General features: G+C 42.5%; 1 protein-coding gene across 4 annotated transcripts; it reads left to right on the forward strand.

Annotated features, from left to right (window-relative positions):
• Positions 1–3,839: 3,839 nt before the first annotated feature.
• On the forward strand, positions 3,840–17,880 carry GORAB (golgin, RAB6 interacting). 4 transcript variants are annotated; one of them, XM_075067957.1, is made up of 5 exons: positions 3,840–4,050; positions 6,110–8,072; positions 11,313–11,414; positions 13,196–13,336; positions 16,062–17,880. In XM_075067957.1, the coding sequence occupies exons 2-5, from the start codon at positions 7,954–7,956 to the stop codon at positions 16,552–16,554; spliced, it is 855 nt and encodes a 284-aa protein (XP_074924058.1). In that variant the 5' UTR covers positions 3,840–4,050; positions 6,110–7,953; the 3' UTR covers positions 16,555–17,880. The 4 variants fall into 4 exon arrangements, with proteins under 4 accessions (XP_074924058.1, XP_074924059.1, XP_032662055.1 ...); XM_075067958.1 differs by having other exon boundaries at positions 3,847–4,050; positions 6,110–6,462; XM_032806164.2 differs by having other exon boundaries at positions 3,850–4,050; positions 6,110–6,458.
• The last annotated feature ends 6,111 nt before the right edge of the window (positions 17,881–23,991 follow it).

Below are 23,991 nucleotides of genomic sequence, written 5' to 3' on the forward strand. Positions count from 1 at the left end.
TCTTTGAGTTTTGATTTTTTCCCCATTTGGATTCCTTCTTTGCTCTGAGATGTCTCCAAGAAGAACTCTCACACACCCCCATTCCCTCCCCAACCCAAGATCACACCTCATGGTTATCAGTGCTGATAGCACTACAATAATCATCATGCACACCTTACCTTTCTCCATTGTTAAACATCAGGACGCAGGGCCAGCTCCTGGCACCAATGCAGCGAGCAGGTGCTTGGGGCGGTTAATGGAGAGGGGCGGCACGTCCGTCTCTTCGGCGGCAATTCGGTGGTGAGTTACTCTCTCCCTCTTGGTAGAGCTGCTGCTGAAGTGCCGCCAATCATGGCTTGCTTTTTTTTTTTTTTTTTTTCCCCCCCGCTGCTTGGGGGCGGCAAAAACGCTGGAGCCGGACCTATCAGTACAGTTGCCATTCCATACCAAACCTGAAACCAGACTGCTTAGGGACAATTCTTGCCTTTTGGGACTGTAGAGCCAGCCCTTACAGACCCATTTTATTACTGCCAGAGAGTGGAAATGCAATCCCTTTCCTCCTCTCACTGAGTGGGACCAGTATATATGGGATGAGTTAGTCATGCAGAAGCTGTTAAAGTGTTTCCAATATAAATCTTACCATTATACATGGTCATCTAGTTATGAATTCTCTCTCCGAGGGCTTGGACATGGCAAAACTTCAGAGCCTAGCTAATCCTTTATAGATTGGGAAACTATGGAAGGCGGAGGGATGCGGTTAGACACTGCAAATGTCCCCCTTTATTAAAAATGATGTATTACTTAAGCCTTGAGCTTGTTGGCCATCTCAGCTAAGCCTGACCACTCCTGCCTCTGTAGTCCCTTCTGCCTTTTTCATGGCTGGAGGGAAACTTGATTGTTTGGACCTGTAGTATATGTAAATCCACTACAGGAATTGTGTGCAGATGGACAAAATACTTGCACTCTGGAAGGCTGTCTTTGTTGAGATATTAAAAGTATATTATTAATTGTCTTTTTCCTTTATCTTTATTTGTAAATATATATATCTGTATTCCCAAACAAAATGTTGGAATACAATTAAGGCAGAATACACAACAGTTTAGGGTAAAATACATTACAAGGATGTAATTATCCCAACCCAACAGTTAAACAGGAAATTCACAGTTAAGATAAAACTTAAAAGAAATCCAAATTTATTAGGGTCTAGAAAAGCACATGTGGGGCACGCAAACATATTATATGTTATGGACATGGAAGTGTGTGTGTGTAAAAGTAATATATAGGCACAAGCAACCTGCATTCTGGCATTTCCTAACTTTTGAGTGCTTGACTTTACAACCATAATGATGTTCATTTAACACAGGTTTTTATATGTAATTTCCTAGATTTTTAAAAAAGCAAAAAGAAAAAACAGAAATTCCATCATGTGACATCACATTGACACCTTTGTGGGACTTCAGCACAGTTGGAACCTTTAGATCTACTGCACAGATCTTGGCTACTTGAGCTAATGTAGTAACTGGTAGCAATAGAAAGTTGTCATCCTCTATGGGGACCAGCACTAGAGGTGGATGAGATAGTTTGCCAGTGGGTTTCACAGACATATGCTGACAGCAGAGGAATGGTGAGACTCGGGAATCTTGGATTCCACTGAAGGCTCTGGAGGGGGATGTGCTCTAGTGCGGACAGACTTTTCTGTTTCCCCCAAGCTTGAGTTTTTCTGTGCTGCCCACTTCCTGTCCCTGTCCCAGTCCTCTCTTCCACACCCCTGGCTATTCATCCCAGTTCCATCCTTTTCACCTTAGTCCCAGTTTCCACTCCTTATGTTTCTCATCCCAGTTCCAGTCGTCTTGTCCAGCAAATCATAGACCCTCCCTCTGGATTCACCATCTTAGTCTCAGTCTCCCCACTTGTTCCCAGTCTCAGTCTTCTTGCTCAACCATTCCCAGTTCCCCCACCCCTTTCCAGCTCCAAGTCCCATCTCCTTCCCAGCCACTACCAGTTACCCCCTCCTGACTCTTCATCCTGTCTTTTCACCCTCCATCCCCAGTCCCTCTGTGACTCCCTGTGCAATCTCAATAGCCACCCCTCTGCCCCCAGCTCATCTGTCTCTTTTCCTCTCCCATCTCTGTTCTTCTGCTGTACCCTGATTCCATGTCAGATCAGTTTCCCACCCCCTCACCCTCCTTCCACCCACTCCACTGGTCTCAGTCTCCCCTGGCTGCTCATATTCTCTGTCTCTCCACCCCAACTGAGTCCCAGTCCCTGTCAGTTTTTTCCCTGGTTCCAGTCCCAGTCTCCTTGCCATCCAATTCCAATCTTTTCTGCCTCCCCTCCCCTCCCAGCTCCTGGTGTCCTTACTCAGCCACTCCCAGTCTCCCACCCAACTCCAAATTCCAGCTACCCTTTTCCTCCCACAAACCTCCAGTCCAGTCTTTCCCTGCCAGGCTCCTTCTCCCACTCTACTTGTTCCCCCACCAGATCTGGCTTTTGTCCCCTCTGCACGTGATTCAGGCAGCTGCCGTCTCCTTGCTGCCTGGGCATCAGCAGTGATGAGGGTGGGGATGTTGAGAGCACAGGAGAGACAGCCTCCCTGCTCACAGATCCCTTGCCCAGACCTGGACCTGGCACAACTTGGAGCATCCAGGAATTGCACTTGCAGGGGAAGTCCTGCTTAGCCCTGAGCAGATGGAATCTTTGGGGAAATAAGCTGTGAAGCTTTAGTCTCGACTGAGCATAGGTGAACTGCAACTTTTCAAAGGCCTAATTATTTGGCCAAATTTGGGTTGCTTTTCCCCAGCCAAATAATCAATCATGCAATCATAAACTTCTAGCTCTGCTGCCTGCATAGTCAAATCCTTAGGCCTGGTCTACACTAGAAAATGAAGTCAAACTAAAAACATTGGTCAAGAGTGTGAAAAATCCACACTCCTGAGCAGCATAGTTAAACCAACCTACATTCCTGTGCAGACAGCACTAAGGGCTAGTCTACATTGGCAAGATTAAAGCGCTGCCGTGGCAGCGCTTTAATGTGGCTTGTGTAGTCGCAGCAGAGCACTGCTCTAAAAAAACCACCTCCACAAGGGACGAAGCTTACAGTGCTGAAACCTGCTGCTCTCAGGGATGTGTTTTTTCACACCCTTGAGCAAGAAAGTTGCAGCGCTGTGCAGTGCCAGTGTAGACAAGCCCTAAACTGATGAGAAAGAATTCTGCCGACCTCTGAGGGAGGTGGATTATCTGATCCCTGTCCCCGGAGTAGGCAGTGTCTACACTGAAGTGCTACAGCAGTGCAGCTGTTCCACTGTAGCATTTAAAGCATAGAGAAGCCCTTACCTCTGCCACAAACTTGCCTTCTGGCCACTGCCATGAACTATTATTGTGCAGGTAGAAATGATCAGTTAGCAAGGGCAGCAGGAGCTAAATTACTCCATTTTTACTAGCTGTCCCTATTCAGGTGAGCCCCGCAGGATGCCTTGCCACATTCAGAGGGCTCGAGAGGGGGACAGCTCTGTTACGGTCTCATTTGCTGCTTTCTCAGTGGTGCAGCGCCCCATGGGCAGCGTGGACGAGATGCCAGCCTGGCTCCTGGCCCCGCAGTGGTACCCTGAGAGCACAGAGAAAGGAAGGAGTCTGGGGCTGAGCCCCTAACCCCTGGCGCGGGAGAGCAAAGGACGGACTCTAGCAGAATGGGAGGGGGGAATCAGCTGCCCCGCTCCCCCTGCAGGGCTCCTCCCCTCAGATCTCCCTCCCCTGCCCAGCAGCCACCTTCCCCTTGAGGCCACGCCCTCTTCCCCATGGTAACGCGCTAGGACCCCGCCGGGCTGCCCTTAGGGCTGCCTGCTCTGTGATTGATACCCCCGGAGTAACAGGCTGTGAGAAAGCGGCCGGCGGAGCTAGGGGCAGGCCCGGGCGCGGGGTCCTGCCGAGGCCTGCACGTGGCAGCGGAAGGAGGAAGCGCCGGCCGCGAGCGCCGCCACCCCCGGGGATGAGGCGCCATGGCGGGGGGTTGGGCCGGCTTCTCCGAGCAGGAGCTGCGGAGGTTGCGGGGGCCGCACGCAGGAACCGGCCGGGGTGAGCGGGGCCGGGTGTCCCTGGCGGGAGCCCTCGCAACGACGCTTGCTGGTTCCGTGGGGCGGATGCTCGGAGCCTGGCGTCCCCCGCCCCGCAGGCCGGCTGGGCGCAGAGCTGGTGTCGGGGCCATGTCCGAGCCCGGCCTCTCCTGGCACCTTGGGTCTGGCCCGAGCTCGGGGGCGCTGGGCAGGGCAGCCGGAGCCCTGGGGCTGCCCGCGCCTAGTTTGACCTGGTGCTGACAGCAGTGGGGCCGGGGCGGGGTCTGTGGTGGTGCCAGCTCGCTCCGGAGGCGAAGGGCCCCTTCCGATCCCGTGCCAGGGAGGGTCGGTAACCGCTGGGACTTGGAGCAGGACTTAGCTTGGGGACGTGCTCCGGGCTGGCTTAGGCAGGGGCTCGGTGCGGGGAAGCGCAGTGGTTCCTTCCGGCCTTCGAATGTCAGAATCTTTAGCTGGTTTCTTACATGTATGTGATGGAAAAGATTCTCCCCCTTCCCTTCTCTCCTAGATTTTGTGACTACAAGGCACCATTATGATCATGTAGTTCAGGGGTTCTCAAACTGGGAGTCGTGAGGTTATTCCAAGGAATCTTGAGTTGTTAGCCCTGTGTATGGCTGGCCCACTGCTCTGCTCTGCTTCCAGCCCCACTACATCCCCAAAGGAAGGGCACCAAAATTGAAGTTTTCCCAGGGTGCTGTTTTCCCTAAGGCTGACCTTGGGACTGAGACAACATTAGAGGGCTTGATTGTTCAGCAGCTGAAGAGCTGCATTAAACCACAGAATAATCAGAACACTGGGATAGGCGAAAAAAAAAGTAACTTATAATTTAAGAGTCAAACACACAGTGGTGCTGGCGGGGGGCTTGTGCGTGCTATACCCACTCCAAAATTTGCCTTAGCTCTGCCCCCCACCAGCCACCCTTCCCAGTGCAAAGGTCAAGCATTACACAGAGGTAAGGGTGGCATTGTGTGGCATTGCTGCTGGTGGCTATGCTGCCTTCAGAGCTGGGCACCTGGCCAGCAGCTGCTGCTCTCCGTCCACCTAGCTCTGAAGGCAGCACTTGCTGCCAGCAGCATCACAGAAGTAAGGGTCTCAATGGGGCGTGAGTAAGTCTGCTGTGAAAAGTGATATTTGTATGTTTGTTAATATCACTGTTCACACCTTCCCACCTAGATAAGAAGTTTGCCCTAGTAAGTCTGCTGTGGAAGGTGATATTAACAAACATACAGATATAACTTTTCACAGCAGACTTAGCATCCCATTGCCACTCTTACTTCTGTGCTGCTAGTGGTGGTGGTGCTGAAAGCTGAGCTGCTGCCAGCAGTAGTGCAACTTGCAGAGCTTCTGCCAGCACAGCACAGAAGTAAGGGGCACAAAATCTGCTGTGAAAAGTGATATTGACAAAGTTGCTTCATGCTCCTCCCCCCAGTATTAAATAGCAACTATTTAAAAATATTTTTTCTGCTTATAACAATAATTTGATAAAAATGTCTTTTTGTTTTAATTTAAAAGCAGTGAGAAATGGTAAGTTCCTTTTAAACAGTAGGGCTATAAATTTAGCATTTAAAGCAGTGTTATAAACTAAAAACATATTTTTATATTTGAGGGGGGGGGTCTGCACTCAGAAGCTTGCTGAGTGAAAGGGATTGCCAGTACAAAAAGTCTGAGAACCACTGATCTAGTCTGACCAGCTGCATTATCCAGTTGCATCCAGTGATTCCTGCATCCAGTCCAACAACTTGTGGTTGAACCAGAGCATGCCTTTTGGAAAGACCTGAAAGCTTGATTGAAAGATTTCAAGCAATGAAAAATTTACCACAGCTTTGAGTAATCCAGGAGTTCTGTCCAGCATCCAAGTTCTGTGTGTCACTGAAATAACCTGAACCTCTAATATTAATATTATAGCAGCAAAACATTTTTACATGGCTTGTTTGCGTAGCCTCGCTAATGTGACTTTCTGACAAAGGTTGATCATGTTACTAGCATTAGAGTTTACAAGAAAACAAATCATCAAGATTTTGCCTCTCCTAAAAGGATTCTGTTTTTATTTTTACTATAAATAGATACATCTGAATCTTCTGATCAGCAGCGTCGACCCCCGTCTGTAAATAAGAGCCGTCAGCAGTTGCTACGAGAAAAAGCTCTTAAGCAACAATGTCATAAACTGGGACTGCAGGATGGAGCAGCCTCTGTACCTCCAGAACAGCTGCTTTCTGTACCAAAACACAAGCTCTGTCTTCCTCAGCAGCCTCTGCCACCACCTCCTCCATCCTCAATCAAGGATCAAAGGCAACATGACACCAAAGATCAACAGAATGCACAGGGACTTGAAAATCCTTGTAATGGCAGTGAAAATCCCCAGGAATTCCCTGTAAAGATGGATTTCAAACTGGAGAAAAAGAGAGTGGAATTGTTAGTAAGTCTGTAAAATCAAGGGATTGGTTTTATTCCTTACTAATTCATTGTTTTGTTGTACAATAAATTGAAGTTTAATATTAAACAGTACTGTATTTTAGAGTAAGAAGTCTTCTCCTTTGCTTCTTTCCTGCTTATCCTTTAATTGCCACCCTTTGTTCAGTAATATCTCATGTAGACCTGAGTCCTGCAATCTAAGGGCTAGTCTACACTGGCAACATTAAAGTGCTGCCATGGCAGTGCTTTTACGTGGCTTGTGTAGTCGTGGCAGAGCACTGGGAGAGAGCTCTCCCAGCGCTCTAAAAAACCCACCTCCACGAGGGGCACAGCTCCCAGTGCTAGGAACGCAGCTCCCAGCGTTGGTGCACTGTCTACGCTGGTGGTTTACAGCGCTGAAACTTGCTGCACTCGGGTGTGTTTTTTCACACCCCCGAGTGAGAAAGTTGCAGCACTGTAAAGTGCCAGTGTGGACGAGCCCTAATTCGTGCAGATGGGAGTCCTGTTGTCTTCAATAGATTCCATGCAGGCAAGATTGCAGGATTAGGGACCTAAATTGTAAGGCAGCCCGGTCATGGGACTCTTTTTTTTTTAATGGTCTTTGAAGGCTTAAGCGCATCTCTGTTGATTCTGGTTTATTTATCTGGTATTCAAAGCTCACCTTTGGAAATGCATCTTTTTGGTTCTGTGTAACTTTTGTCCCTTTCAAAAAAATTGCTCTCCTGGTTTTCAAAACTTTCTATGGGCCTTCTTTTGATTTGGTGTCAGGATGGGTTTCGATTGTTTAATCTCCTCGCTTGGCTAAATTATGGCCAGCTAACATGGCTCTAGATGTGCTAGACTGCATCTTGATGGGGTTTTTCAATGGTCTTGAGCTAACATGATCGAAAAACTCCCATCCTTTTTGCATCAAGAGAAGGCTATGAGGTAACTAAAAAAAAAAAATAAAGATCTGCTGGTTCTAGTAATTAGACTACCAGACTATATACTCCTTGTCTTGTTTGTTGTAACTATTTTGCCCTTGTTTGTCTGAAGTTACTTCTGGGTACCCAGAGTAATAAGGTCTTAGGTGCCAAAGTTGTTATAGTTAATGCTAAAAAGTATTGGAAACAAGGGATAAAATATCATGTTTTAGGGTTTGAGCTGATCTTTAAAAATTAGGGGTTTGGATGAGAGTATCACAGGGATCAAATTACCCCATAGGAGCCTAGAGTGAGGATTTTTGCACCTTCCTCTGAACCATCTGGACAGTAATTGGACAGCCATACTTGATCAGAGGCATGCCTCATCTAGTCCACGATTCCATGTTGCTGTAAGCAGCTATGTGCAGTTTTAGTCTGGAAGTTCTCCTGCTCTCTACCGTGATACAGCTCTGCATAAATGGCCAGGTGCCTTACATGTAATTATTTTTCCTTTGTGTAAAAGACTGGCTATCTGGCACAGCCTGTATTAAGGTGATTTTTTGTGTGTTACATTTTTAGGTTTCTTTTCCCGCATGCCTCCATACGCTCTATTTCTTTTTCCATCATTGAGAGTCCCAGTACTCAGTAGAATGTTCATTCTTCCCGTCTGTAAGCATTTTGTAATGCTCCATGGCATGTATTCATTTAAAAAGTAAGTGCATACTTCAGCAAAGCCATGGACAGGGTGGATTTGATTTAAATCACTAGTCAGGAAGACTCAATTTATTCATGGATTTCTACATTTAAAAGTGCATTCTTGTTGGTGGTTATAACCTTAATACATATTCTTCACAACTGAGAGATAGATGTAGGTTTCATTTTTAGAAGATACACACTATACATTTTTAAAGTGATCTATTTTGAAAACTTTTCAGATGAGTTTTACAGCTATATCAGAAAATGAATGATTGGTATTTCATTTACCAAAGGTAATTGAAACAGATAGTTCACCTCCCAGTGCCTTCATAAATATCTCCAATTCAACAGGTTAATCATTAATATTGGGGAGATTTTCTTGCCATGCTGTATTAGGAGGAGAACATCACCAGACAGACATTTAAATTGTTTTATTTAACTAAAACAACGTTATGGATTTTTTTTCAACAGCAAACATATAATATTTTAACAAAACAAGCATATGAATTTTTGAAGTTAATTAAACATTCAAGTGTTTTTAAAATCAGGTTTGTTTTTGTTAAAATTGGTTTTAACTAAAATAGTTAAATGATTTTTTTAAAACACAAAAATTAAATCGACTACGTCAGCCAGGTCAACATGAGAAACTTAAAATATTGGCTTGTGCAGCTAACTCAGTCATCTTCACCTTCATTTTCCTGTTTGTTCATAATCTGGAAAAGAAAAACAAGTTTTCCTGCTTTTTCAGGTCCCAAAAGATTTCTGAATTTGGAATGAATTAGTCCAAAGGAAGAAAATATTCTTTCTACACTAGCAGAAGAAGAAGTGGTAACTTCACTTTTAACAGCACTAGCAACAGGCTCTGAATCCAAGTGGTTAAGTGACTTCTACCAGTTCACTGGTGTGACTTTTTTTTTAAAACATCATCAGCAAACATATTTCTTGAATGGTTTTTATTCCCAAACTCGGTCTGTCTTACGGCCTACTGCCATTATAGGTTTTCCCTTCTAGTGAGAGAGTGGTATAGTAGATGTCAAATCAATGAAGGCAACACTCAGAAAGACCTTAATTCTTCTGCAATATGCTGCTCAAACAGTTTCACTTTTGTTTCTACTACCTGTCCCTCCCTTCTTACATTTATCTCCAGACTTCATCTCATTGTCCAGATCTGTTCTGCCCCCAACAATCTTCTATTCATTGAACTTTTTGAAACTTTGCACATTTAGAGAGAGGTAAGGGATTGACTCTGTGTACACAAATTTGCAGAGGGAAAATAGGGTTGAGGTCTATTATTTCTCACCTATATAATTTATTTAAAAACATTTTTGCTGTTAACAAGCATGTTGTCTCTGAAGACACAAATCCACAGTTTGAGAACTGCAAAACTAAGCATCTCTGATGGTATCTTCTAGACTGAGCACTGAGTCCCATTGGGTAGATAGAAAGATTAACCGAAAGAATCTATACAGAAGCCCCTGGAATTCCATAAAATTGGGTCCCTAATCCATGAACTATTGGAACTCATTTACAAATTTTTTCTTAAACATTACATGACTATATTGTCTCACACTATAGAATTAGAATTTATAATCCCTATTCCATGATGAGATATCTTTGAGCTATAATGTATCTTAATTAAAATTATCTTTAGATAGGTTTTTTCCTCAAAAAGCATTTTATCAAACAAAAATTAAATTAAAAAAATCGATATTTTTGATATTTTTTTTAAATTGATATTTATCCATCCTGGCCCATGGATAGTGGTGTATCAGACTGACAGGCCCAAACTTTCCCAGTTAGTAAATTATACAGGTAACCCATTGGTTGCTGCCCAGCAGCCACCAATGCAGACCCAACGACCATGTATATTCCATTGGAACAGTCCCATGTCAAATAACACCACCATGTTCTAGCATCACAGCGGTTTGAAAAAATTTCTTCCTTCTCTTTAGCTATCAAGTAACTTCTGATATTTTATTCCAGGTTGGATTGATTTACGTCACGGCAATTAAAATCACCAAATGAAAATCCTCAATTTAAATCAATTTTAATCAATATTTCCATTTGTACTTGTTATTTTCTCAATAAAGGTGCATTCTCATTTGCTGATATGACCATTAAAACATGTTGATTTACAACTAAATACAACTTTACACACTAGTTTGGTACATCTCTTTGCTACCTAGGAGGATATACTATACCTGTATACATTTATTTAGACAATTGTATAGCTTACTATTTTCAGATTCTTATTAATTGTACATTTTTTGTGTGTTAGAAAATGGTGAATGATATGTTGTGTATTTATTAGATTAACTTTTTGCTCAAGATTTGTGTCAAGCTGCCTTGGGGAATAAATGAAATTTAATTAAACAGAACAGCATATAAAATTTATTTTTATTAAAATAACATTGAATGTTTTGGATACATAAAGTTCTCTTATCAAAACATGTTTCACATTTGCAACTAAATTATAATAAGTTCAGGCCTTAATGTATTTTATATTAAATTCAGATTTAATTTTAAGCAGGTTTGTTTTCAAAAAGAAAGCCTTACTATAATTAAAATAAAATTAGACACCTAATTTAAATACAAAAATAGTTTTTAAATTAAAAACCAATTATTTTTATCCTCCATTGTGTGCCTTGTTCATGGAAGAACAGCCCTATTATGCATTAAATTATGAGGAGAGGTTTGTTACTGAGATCCCTTTGAAAAGGTGACGGATGAAACCGCCTCAACAACTAACATGATGTGGCTTAGGTAGGGAAAAATGGCATTCGGCCACTGACAGCCACATCCAAAGACTGTTGCATTCATCTTATCCAATTAGGATGAATTTATATAATACCATAAAATATTTATCTGCTCAGGATTTTAGAGATGGGTTGGGGTGTGTATGATTTATAGTGAAAAGCCACCTATTTGTGAACAATGTATGCTAATTTTAGTTAAAAACATGGGATTCTAATGTAACAAAGAACAAACCCCACGTTCTTTGTTCATAAGAGACCCTGGCTTGTTTTTTAAGAGTAAACTTATTGAGTATCTCCTGAAGCTAATAACTCTTCTTCCTGATCAGTCTTCCTTCCTCATTCCCACAGAACCAAGGTGTTGAGCTGTCCTTGGATTCTTGGAAATCCTTAATGTGTGCTCCAACAAAATAAACACAAGGAGTATGACTGCTGTTTTGAGTGGGGAGGGGCAGGAAAGAAATGAATCCTTGTTTAACCCTTTTGCTTTGTTAAATGCCCAGGCAGGAGAAATCTCATTGGGAAGTTCTCCAGCAGGAGCAGCGGCTGATGGAAGAGAAGAATAAACGCAAGAAGGCACTCCTGGCCAAAGCCATTGCTGAAAGGTGATGAGGACATTCTGCGTTCTACTGCCAGACCTAGGGAAAGGGGGGTGTTTATTGTCTATGATAAGTTACTAAGTTTTAGCAAATCCAGCTTGTCCCCCTTTGCTCTGCACTGAAGATTTTTTTTGTGTGCAAATGAGCAACAGTACATGATATTCACATTTTATTCCAAATTATGTGGTGGCCAAGAAGCTCTTTTTATGTGGATTGCATTTCTGAAGATGCAACTTCTTCTCCAGACTGATAATTCCTGTTACAACTTTACAGAGTGAATCTGATGTTCTTGAACAGATCAGTGATTGAGCATGGCATTTGGTGGTATTGTGTACAGTGATTAGAGCAGAGGACAGGGAGTCAGGACTCCTGGGTACTAGTCCCAGCTCTGCCAGTGACTTGAGAGACATTTAGAAAGTCACTTAGTCTGTTTGTTCCCTCACCTATAAAATGGGAATATTACCTTTTTCTCAGAAGTCTGGAGAAGCTTAATTCATTGAGGTGTGTAGTGTAAAGTGCTTTGAGATTCTCTGATGAAAGGATCTCCATTAAAAACATCTTAATGAAAAATGCAGCAAGTTGAGTCTGATAGAAGAGGACAACCAGCTGTGCTAAGTTCAGACTGAATGCACACTGTGTGAGAAACAAGTGTTGGTATTAAGTCAGAGACCTTTAATGCTAAGTCAGGAAGGAGTGTAGAGGTAAATGAAGCAGCAGTGTCCAAGAGGCTTCAGAGTATGGGACTAGAGAATACAAGAATTGGGTAAATGAAACAAAGAAGACTAGAAGATATAGTTGAGGGGGCTAATATGTAGTTTGGAAAAAGTGGCTGAGCTGAAAAAGCTTATTAGTCTGCTGGCACAAGGGTGAAAGATAGGGCTGAGTTAACGTTTAGTTGTGGGAATATCAAGATAAGTCTCTGTTATAGCTGAACGTAAAGGAATTGATATAAGGGGCATTTGGAGGTGCAGAGATGGTATGTATCTGGATACAGGTGGTGTGAAAAAATTATTGGTTGCATGACGAGTTGATGATAGAATTGGTGAATTGATTAAAAAGGTGACAGTGTTTTGCTAATGCTGGTCAGTCAGAAGACTGGAGATTTTAAGATACCCAAGGCTATTTTATGGAAAATCAAACGTGGTTCACTGATATGAGGCAGGGGTAGCAAGGCCTAGTATGAGATTTCATTGAAAATTACCTAAGGTGCTTGGGTCTGAACATGCTCCCTGTAGATAGTTTCAGTTCTTGAAAACTTACAAATGTAATAAACAGAGTTGAAGAAGATTATGTAGGGCTTGATTGAAATCTTTCATATTTGATGTGAATCTTTCCATTGACTTCATTGGGGTTTGGATCAGGCCTATAGAGAGTAATCCTACAAAATGGAAATAACCACATTTGGGTTAGGTGACCCAGTCTCTTTTTGGCTCCTGCTATCTGGGATTCTTTGAAGGGGGAAATTTGCAGGACGAAGTGCCCTTTTCCTTTCTAGCAATTTTCTATGTTCATATGCTTAAAGCTACTTAGTTTCAGAGAGTGAGTTTTCCAAGTGACGGAACACAGTCCATTTTAGGCACTTTGATTGCAGTCATTACATATTTTTGTTTCAGACAGTTAACAGCAGACACTTTAGATCCCCATAGATATGGGAAGAAAGATCAAAAGTCTTAAACTACAAAAGAGAAATCTTTGAGCAACTACTAATGAGCTGGTGGATCTGTAATTTAAACACGGCTCTTGTGTAGGATGCTTCTAAAGAGAGAACTTGCATCTTGTTTTTTCAGATCCAGAAGAACTCAGGCTGAAACAGTGAAACTAAAGCGGATCCAAAAAGAGCTACAGGCTCTGGATGACATGGTGTCTGCTGACATTGGGATCTTAAGAAACCGAATCGATCAGGCCAGCATGGATTATTCATTTGCTCGGTAAGCAATTAACAGACAGAGCAGCAAGTACTCTTGGGAAAATGTATGCAGTTTCCTTTCACTGAAGAAAGCTGAAGGGAGTCATGTCGTTAAAAGACACAGTGCAGGTGTATTTAATAAGTTTTAATATACAGTGGTTTCTCTTCAGATCATAGTGGCCTAAACAGAAGCTTGCAACTAAAGTTTCCTGACTGAAAACTTTACTTGCCATTCCCCCACCTCCCTCCCACCCCTTTCATCGTACATATGTGCTGGTCCATTATGGTAGAGTTATACATAAGCACTGCTGTGCTATGGGGTAGTTTTATGGGGTAGTTACTGTGTTATGGGGTAGTTTCGTTGTTGGCTTTATTCCTGGGAAAGGAGCAGTTTTAAAAGAAGAACCAAAGACATGTAAGGTATTACATCAACTCTGTAAACAAAAGTCCTGAGTCAGTTAAGCACCCTAATTCAGGACAGCACTTAAGTTCTGTCGACATCTCTTTCACTTGCATACATGCTTAAAGCTAAGTAGGTACTTTCTTGAATTGGGACCAAATGTAGATCAGTCTTCAAGGTTCTCAATGTCTCTTTCCATCATTTGAGGGGTTTTTTATTACTAATCTTATTACAGCTACTACTACTACAAGGGAGTGCAGCTCTGATAGTTCCCGTTTGCAGCATCCTTCAACATGTAAAATTAATCGAGTGCCTCATTAGTAGGGGGTAAACCACAACACAGGTGTGTAAATATAAGCATGTTTATATAGGCATTTACTGAAATGGAAATGGCTGGTTGTGGTTTTAGTTCACTATTCAACATGCAGAAATTGTAGTTTTCCTTGTGACTTTTGCTGTGCATTGACCCACAGGCCAATAAACGTGGTAATTAGCTTTTAAATGAATACCAGTGGTAGCTAAGAACTGAGGATGGCTGTCGACTAATTATCATTTAAAATGGCAGGGACTAGCTGACATTATGTAGTTCCATTATTTTAGGATATTTTTGGAAAAATCTCTCAGTTTCAGATCTGTGTCAGAGACGACTTTTCAGTGCCAATGTGTTTGAAGGATTTACTCATAGATTTCAGAAATCATGAACATTTAGACGTGTCATAAAACATTACACCCCTTTGAACTGTGCATCTTAAATTCTCAGAGATAGGAAAAAATCATACAGAATGTTTACAGGAAACTGTACTTAGATAACAAAGATGGAAAAAGGAAGGTTAGTAGGGAAAGAAGGCAAAGCTTTAAAAATATACCTCATGAGATTGCTGTGGTTTTGTATAATCAGTTTTTCATGATTTGGAAAGTAGAGTTACACATGGATTTTCAGTGTCATAGAATATACCGCTCACCATTAAAAGCTTTCGTTTACCTAACACGCAATGCCTTTCTGAGCAATTTTGCCTTATATTTTAAGGCTAAATGCAAAATCAGTTTAAGCTGACAAGAAGTGCAGTATTTATAGTGCTAATTGCATAGTTTGGACATCTGAATGTTATAAAATGGAATATTAATAAATATTCCGATGGGGGGAAAAAAAAACCTGTGTTAATGCAGGTTAAAGTTTTTATTGGACATGTTTCCACAGTAACCTTAATTTTGTTCCTTGCATGTATGCGTCATTTCTGAGTCTTTCATTACATCATCTCTGTGACTCACTTGTGACAGAAAGAGGAGTGGGTATTTTGGGGCCCTGTGAACATGGCTTTGTCATTCACTGTCAGGGATAGAGCTCCAGCTGGGAGCAGAATCCTGCAGTTATTTATTACTGGAATATACCCTGAAAGAATCCTGCTTCATTTTGTTCTGCGTCCTCAAACAAAAGAACCACTATGTCCCTCTATTGCTTGGTAATGAGACACCTGAATATGGCTTTTCGAAGCAGCTCTTTGTTTTTACAGGCACTTTTGTGATACTGTATTTGTGGGTGCTCAGTCACAAGGTCATGGTTCGTATGATCCACAGCCTCCCTCCACTCTTAGCCAGCCTGTGGTATCCTCCTACTAGTTAAGTCCTTCCACCGTTATGTTGCCCCACAAAATATTTGTAATTGTTGCTTTACATTAGAAAGTTTGTCATGTCAGAATGTACGAACTGATAAGTGTCCATGCTGATGATACGATTATTTCTTCATTGGTGGCTCTGCAAAAGCTGTGGTCGTTATATGGTGTCATGTGCTGTGCCCATTTGTACTGCTAGTGACATAGGTATATGTTTTTTTGAATGATGGAAAGTACATTTTTAGAAAAGACTGAAGTAGCAATGTAACTACTTCATTAATTACATAGAATTTATATCTGTTAGATTGTTGATCTGTTTAGCTAACAATAAAATGAACATGAATCGCTTTGGTATCTTTCTGAATAGTTAATTTTCCATTGGAATACATGGAGCAGTTACCAGTGATGATTTCTTTCAGCATGCTGGAGATGAATCTCATACCAAAGTCAACAAAATTGTTTGCCACCTGTGCATTTCAGACAAGGGAATTTACTCCTAGAATGCAGCAGCAGTGGAAACTGATGGAGTGGACTTTCTTCTGCTGGCACATTCTCCTTTCCATCCCTTGCCTTATAATTGTTGAACAAGGTTGTTGTGTGCTATTAAATAGCTGTCATTGCCCGCTCGAGAGGAAAATGCCTTTCACTGATTGATCAAGTATTCATCCATGTGTGTAACTTGTAAAGCACTTTGGGATTCGTCAGGATGAATAACACCAAAAAAATTATTTTTGCAGGAAGCGATATGATAAGGCAGAGTCAGAGTATGTAGCAGCAAAGCTAGATTTCCAACGGAAGACTGAAATCAAGGAGCGTCTCACAGAGCATCTATGCACTATAATACAGCAGAATGAACTCCGTAAGGCCAAGAAGCTAGAAGAGTTAATGAAGCAGCTGGAAGTGGAGGCAGATGAAGAAAATCTGGAACTTGAGATTGAGGTGGAGCAGATGCTGCAGCAGCAGGAGGTAGAAGCAGGGAGACAGGCTGCCCAGTCTCAGGATCTGTCTCAGACTGCTGAGGAAAATGCAGTTCCATGTGCTACAGCGAAGGAGAATGAGCACACTGGTGCTGCTTCTGAACAGTTAGTGGAGCAGCCTGGAAATTCCTGTAGCAAGTCACTTTCAAATATGGGTAGCCAAAATCAATCAGTAAACACTACTCGGGATGAAACCCCCGCTCGCTCTGATACATTATTATTATATGCAGATGAGGTAGTGTCTGATGGATGATACACTTGATTTACTGCATGCTATAGGTTACTCCAAGGCTTCTGCAGTGTCAGTAACACATCCCTCTTACATTACCTCTATTTTTAATTTGATTTAAAATAATCTATTTTTAGTGACCTGTCAGAATCTTCCATTCTGGGTCACCTGTCTGTCCTGTTTTGTATTTTTAGGTCCATTCATCCCCGGATTTGCTCACTATTTATGGAGCTTTGTGAGACTGGGGCTTGCTAGGAGGGAGTACTAAGAAGTGGGCAGCAATGTTTGTCTGTAGGCTAGGCTTGTGTGAGAGTGAAAATTCCCAGCTAACCATTGCAGACATCAACCCAAGAAAGGGAGATGAAAGGTGTCATAAAAGGTTAGGTTTTATTACAGAGATGTTCTTTTCCTCATGTACATAGGACATTTCCAATGTGTCCACAAATTTCCTTTGCAGATTTCTTTTAATCATGTAAAACCCAGCAAGTTTTCCGAGACATCCTTGGATATGGTAGCTGATACTTTAGTCTGTAGAGAATTATAAACAGATTTAGATTTGTATGTTGCTACAAAGGCCAGATTGGCTGTAATATTTCCTGTTTATAACTGGTGTCTATTTTTTACAAATTATTGTAAAAATTCTTAATATCTAGTCTTTGGAGTCTGATTTGTGAAATTACAGCATCAGATAGGTTACAAAAGTATCAGCGTAAGGTATGGTAGAAAGGATGTGGTTGCAGACAGTAACAGTACACTAGAGATCTGGCTAGTATTGAGGCAAATGCGGTTACAAATATTGTCTCATTTTCAGTAACGTCATAGCTGCCTTAAATCCGAGACATCAAACTGGTGTTGATAAAATCATGAATAACCCCAAAAGTAAATGGGAACTAAGCCTTTCCATACATTATGTAATGTTCAGTAAATTCAAGTTAACAACTTCCTTGTCCTAAAGGTTGGTGTGTATAACCCTAGTAGAACCTTGTTAATTTGCTCAATTATTGTTTTCAAAGGGATTTTAAAAAATCATTCCAGATGGGGAAAGACAAAAGAATACAATTCTGGTTTTGCAATGACCTCTTGGAGTAAGGTGGTTTGCAGAGAGCCTATGACGCAACCATGAACCAAACAGAAAATTTCATATCTTCTCTGCTACACAATCTGCAGCTCTCTTTCACTATGGAAATTTTAACTGTTTCTCTTATACTGAACGTTTGTGTGTCACAGTTTGACAATCACTGGAGTGACCCCACCAAATGCGATTGTGAGGAACCAGTTATCTATTCAGTCATTGAAAGCCATGACACTTTATTCACAATTTTTATTGTAAAAATAAATTAATGTATCTTCTGTGTGGCTTGTTTACTTTCAGTTATAGTAGTTGGTGTTCAAGAGATGGGACAAGAATAGGTTCTGAATAATGTAGCAAGCTTGAAAGATAGACCCTTTGATAGCCTTCCTTTGTATGCAACTAACACGCCAAAGGTAGCTCTTCCAAACAAAAAACTGTGTAAAATAGCTTTGGAGAGTTGTCCCATAACATAGAACTCCAGTTAACTGCAGTCTGGAGCAGCAATAGGGAACATCTTTGTCACAGTGGCTGCAATAAGCATCTTCCAGGGAGAAACAGTCTCAAGAGAAGTTTTCCCACACACATTCCACAATTACTATCTGTCTCATGGATGGCTTATAAAACTGGAGACTAGAAAATTCAAAACCCATCTTTGTTATATATGAAATATTCTTGTATCTGGGGCACTGTGTGTCACCACAGTACTATCAGAATCCTATTACTCTCCTGGACAGAGCCTAGAGATCCACCTGTGTTCATGCTGCAATTATGAACTGGCTTGTGGCTGATGGTGACAGCTGACAAAATTGGAGACCAAGTTCAATAAAAGCATTTGGCAGGTGCTTGGAAAAGGAGATAGTGCTTAATTCAACACCCAGGCCTGCTGTCCCAAACTCTTCTGCTATTATACATTTTGCAACTTCAGCTGGAGAAGGGCCCTGGCTGGAGCACTGAGAGGTAGTCAAAATAGGCAGAGAGGGACAAGCCACAAGTTTTAGTTAAGATTGTACCTCTGATAACAGTTTCCACCCATAACATTCAGACTAATTTTAAATCTGACCTCTGCTGCTACACTAGCTTAACTTTTCTAGCAGTGACATCTCAGCCCTGACTTGACCCAGATTGTTTGGAGGGGAAAAAACATGTCCCCAAAATTTCTTAATCCTGCTGCTTGGCTTCCATCTTCAAAGTGAATTGATCCTTATCCAATCAGGGAGCAGAAACAAGAGCATCTCCCTGAAGTTACCTAATTGCACAATGGTGGTAATGAATAACAAATGTCCACAGTGAACACAGCGTGAGCATCTGATAGGCCGAAATGTGTCTGTAAAATGCTCATCCAATAATTGCAACAAAGTGAACACTTCAAAACAGAAACCGAGGGCAAAATTTATCAGTTTAGGAGATTTTCAAGAGTAGCTAAGAGATCTTAAGCACAAATTCTATTAAAAGTCATTTCTATAGCATGAACAATCTTATATCCAGCTGAAACATCTGAAAAACAGCACCCACAATGGCACCCAAACATAATGCTGAGGATTTTTACTGTGTCAGAGAGCAGTGTTCTGAATCAGCAGTGCCAATTTGTGTAATATGGGGGTTTTCTTTGCTTGTCCCTCCCTTCCCCCCATCTAACTTCTGCCCAAGTCTAGCTCTGCTTAGCTTCTGAGATTGCAAACTGAAGTTGTCTGGCTAGAAGCCATAAGGAGATATTAAATGCAAATGGATAACATTTGATCATTTTTCTCTGCAGGAAAGTGTTAAATTGTTTTTTCTCTTGTTTGCTCTGACAAGTGATGTAAAACACTACAGTTGTGTCATTTCCACTTCAGCCTGACCCAGTTTGAGTAAGTTCACAAATATTTTGATGGGTGCCAGTCCGACAGTTTTAAATTCTCCCCATGCAGGAATTAAGCAGTCCAATCATAACAATATGTACATTAGTCAGAAGTTCCAAGAGATGGTTTGGGGGAACTAAAGAGTTTTCTCCTCAAAGGAAATAAAAATTGAAATTAAGCAAAAGCTACTCTTAGCTTCATAGTTAGGGTCCTACTAAATTCAGGGTCCATGCTGATCAATTTCACAGCCAAAGGATTTGAAAATTAGTCTATTTCATGTTTTCGGATGGTGTGTTGTAAGCATGAGGATCTTAACCCAAAAGAGAGTTAGGGGAGTGTTGCAAAGCTGTTGGAGGAGGTGGGGTCATGGATTGCCACCTTCAGTTCTGTGCTGGGCTCCAAAGGCAGCAGCACCAGAGCTTCTTCCAGCCATAGCAGGTTCTTGGAGATGAAGGTGTCTGATCTCCCCTATACTGCTGGGAGCGCTGCAGCTGGAGGCTTCTTACTGCTAGTCCTGGCTGGACTGGGGAGGAACAGGACTTGCTCTTCTTCTGCATGACTGTGCTTGGGAGGAGATCAGACCCACCTCTAGGTACCTAACCGCAGAATGTTGCTGGAGGTGGAAGTGAGTCTGATCTCCCTGGTGCTGCTGGGAGCACCCCAGCCAAGGGAGGTACCTGGAGGTGGGTCTGATTTCCTCCCAAGTGCTGCCGTGCAGGGGAAGAGTCCTGACCCTCTCCAGCCTGGAGGGGACTAGCAGCTGGAGCTGGGGGCACAGTAGGAGTCCCCAGCTGGGGTGCCCCCAGCCCTGCCCATCCCCTCCAATAGCTAGATTTCACAGGGGAGGTCTGATTTCATGGTCTGAGACATTTTTCACAGCCATGAATTTGGTAGGGTCCTATTCATAGTATTTAATACATTTCACAGCATTCAGTCTAGTGCATTATGGAGTGCTCTGAGGAGCATTATGAGCGTTATAGCATGGCAGTATTCAAATGGATATCTTCAGAATTCTGAAGATTTTTGTGGGTAGATTAGTAATGGACGTGCTGATTCCTCAGTCGCTATCTGTTGTGTAAAGGTCTGCCTTTGGGAGTACAATCATGGTGTCCATTCTCAGCCCAGGGATGAGCACATCTTAGTGAAAGATTGGGGGAGGGTAGTAATTTACAATATCTTACGGTTATATTTAATGTTTCATCTCAAAGCACTTTACAGCCAAAAATCACTTGACTCATTTGTGATGCTGACAGACCAGACAGGTGTCAGCTCATGCCAAGGTCCCAGGGTCTCAACTGAACACAGACAAATGGATAACTGGAACCAGTCTGGCTCCCAGGAGTGGCGCCAGGGTTTTTGGCGCAGTAGGCGGGGGTTCTTCCACGCTCCGGGTCTTCAGCGGCAATTCTGCGGCAGATCCTTCACTTGCTCCAGGACCCGCCGCTGAAGTGCCCCGAAGACCCAGAGCAAGGAAGGACCCCCTGCCGCCGAATTGCTGCCAAAGACCCGGAGCGCGGAAGGACCCCCCCCGCCGCCGAATTGCCGCCAAGGGTGGCGAATTGCCGCCCCCACAAATCCTGGCGTCCTAGGCGACCACGTAGGCCGCCTAAATGGAAGCGCTGGCCCTGCTGGCTCCCCTGTGTGTTTGTATTGTTAAAATAGTTATTAGAGTTACAACAGTGTGTTTAGACTTTACGAAATGCTTGTAAATTATTGCATGCATTAATCTCACTTAGAATATCTGTATCTCATGTTGTCAAAGAAGTATATGAGTGTTTGTACCTATAAATCACCAGACAGGAGAGAAGCATTAATGAGTGTGAAATACTAGTTTCCAACATGAAGTGTTATCTCCTGCCTAACAAAAAAGGCCCATCAACACCAGATGAATGATTGTGGAACATCAGAGGACAAAAGGCTAATGCAGTCCTAGGATGCATCAGGCAAGGTAGTTCCAGTAGCGACAGAGAAGTGTTAGTACCATTATACAAGGCACTGGTGAGATCTCATCCGGAATACTGTGTGCAGTTCTGGTCTCCCGTGTTTAAAATGAATTCAAACTGGAACAAGTGCAGAGAAGGGCTACTAGGATGATCAGAGCAATGGAAAACCTACCTTATGAGACGAGACTCAAAGAATTTGACTTGTTTAGCCTAGCCAAACAAAGGCTGAGGGGAGATGTGATTCTTTTCTATAAATACATCAGAGTGACAAATATCAGGGCGGGAGAGGAGTTATTTAAGTGCCAGGAACAAAAACTAATGGCTATAAACTGGCCATCAACAAGTTAACCTTGAAATTAGGCAAAAGTTTCTAACCCTCAAAGGAGCGAAGTTCTGGAACAGCCGTCCAAAGGGAGCGGCAGGAGCAAAAACCCTATTTGATGAGTTTATGGAGGGGATGTTGTGATGGGACTGCCTATGATGGCATGTGGCCTGTTGGTGACTGCCAGTAGCAAAAATGCCCAGTTGCTGGGGACAGGACACTAGATGGGGAGGGCTCTGAGTTACTACAGAGAATTCTTTCCCAGGTATTCCACATGCTCAGGGTCTAACTGATTGCCATATTTGGGGCCAGGAAGGAATTTTTCCCTGTGTCAAATTGGTAGAGATCCTGGGGGGTTTTGCCTTCCTTTGCAGCATAGGGCACGGGTCACTTGTAAGTGTAAACTTGTCATAAACAGATAGTTAAGGGTTAATGTCTCTTTTACCTATAAAGGGTTAAGAAACTCAGTAAACCTAGCTGACACCTGACCAGAGGACCAATGAGGGGACAAGATACTTTCAAATCTTGGTGGAGGGAAGTCTTTGTTTGTGCTCTTTTGTTTTTGTTCGTTGTTCGCTCTTGGGCCTAAGAGGGACCAGATGTACAGCCAGGCTCTCCAAATCTTTCTAAATCAGTCTCTCATGTTTCAAACTTGTAAGTAATCAGCCAGGCAAGGCGTGTTAGTCTTATGTTTATTTTCTCAACTTGTAAATGTTTCTTTTTGCTGGAAGTGATTTACCTCTGTTTGCTGTTAATCTTTGAATCTATAGGCTAGAGTGGTTTCCTCTGGGCTTATTATGAATTAGTACTACCCTGTAAAGGTATTTTTCCATCTGCTGATTTTAGAGATGATTTTTTGTCTTTCTTTCTTTAATTAAAAAGCTCTCTCTCTCTCTCTCTTTTCTCTTTTTTTTTAAAGAACCTGATTGATTTTTTCTTTGTTTTAAGATCCAAGGGTTATCACTGGATAGCAGATTATGGTGGTAGGTCTGGACTCCCAGAATTGGTTGGGGAAAAGTGAAAGGGGAATGGTTCTATTTTCTCCTTGTTTTAAGATCCAAGGGGTTTGGATCTAGTTTCCCAGCTGGGAATCTTGGTGAAGTCCCTCCAGGCAGCCCAGTGGAGGGGAAAGTTTTGGAGGGGACAGGTACGTGCCCAGACACTGAAATTTCTGGGTGGTGGCAAGTGTTATTCCAGCCTCTTAAGCTAGTAATTAAGCCTTATGATAGTCCTGTCTTTCATTGCATGTTCCCCACATTTTTGTACTCTAAGTTTCAAAGTTAGGGGAAAACGCTTGACTTAAAATCACTAGTGCTAAATTGAGTGAATTCCTGTAATTTGAGTCTTCAAATCATTGATTTGATGGCATCAGCTAAACTCAGCAGGAGTGGTTAGATGTAGGTGAGGTTGTCTTGACTCAACTCTCTGCAATTCAGGCCAGCAGTAGCCCTTGATCTATGATGGTCCCTTCTGACTTTAAAGTTTATGAGTTTCACAAGATTTGATTGGATTACTCCTCTCACCTCAAGAAGAGGTATGATATGCAAGTGCAAATTCTCCCGATGTACTGAATTTCCCAACTTCAAATCAGAAGAGGAAAGGAAATAAAATTCTCTTAACAAGGATGAACTGCTAATTTTATGCCTGCTTGGACTCTGTAAAGCGCAGCCCTTACTAAGCATTTAAAACAACAGTAGCCTCTCCGATGCCTTGGCTTGGGTTAGCCTCTAAAGCTCAAAAGAGCTTCTTTGCACATTATAGAGCTTCTATTACTTTTTGAATCATAGAAGTATTAAGGTTGGAAGGAGATCTCAGGATGCCGTCATCTATTCCACCCCCCTGCTTAATGCAGAGCCAACGCCTAACTAAATCATCCGCCAGGGTTTGTCAAGCCCTGGCCTTCAAAAACCGGTCTATGGATGGAGACTCCACACCTTCTCTTAGCTTCGTAACCATTCCAGTGCTTCACACCCCCTAGTTGAATGTTTTTACCTAGATTATGCCAACCTAGATCTCCCCCACTGCAACTTGAGACCATTGCTTCTTGTTCTGTCATCTGCCACCACTGAGGACAGCCTAGCTCCATCCTCTTTGGAACCCTCCTTCAGGTATTTGAAGGCTGCTATCAAATCCCACCCTTACTCTTCTCTTCTGCAGACTAAATAACCCAATTCCCTCAGTCTTTCTGTGCCCCAGCCCCCTAATCATTTCCGTTGCTCTCTTCTGGATTCTCTCCAATTAGTCCACATCCTTTTTGTAGTGGGGGCCCAAAAACTGGACGCAATA

The sequence above is a fragment of the Chelonoidis abingdonii genome, chromosome 7 (genome assembly GCF_003597395.2).
Source record: "Chelonoidis abingdonii isolate Lonesome George chromosome 7, CheloAbing_2.0, whole genome shotgun sequence".
In the NCBI taxonomy this organism is placed as follows: domain Eukaryota; kingdom Metazoa; phylum Chordata; order Testudines; family Testudinidae; genus Chelonoidis; species Chelonoidis abingdonii.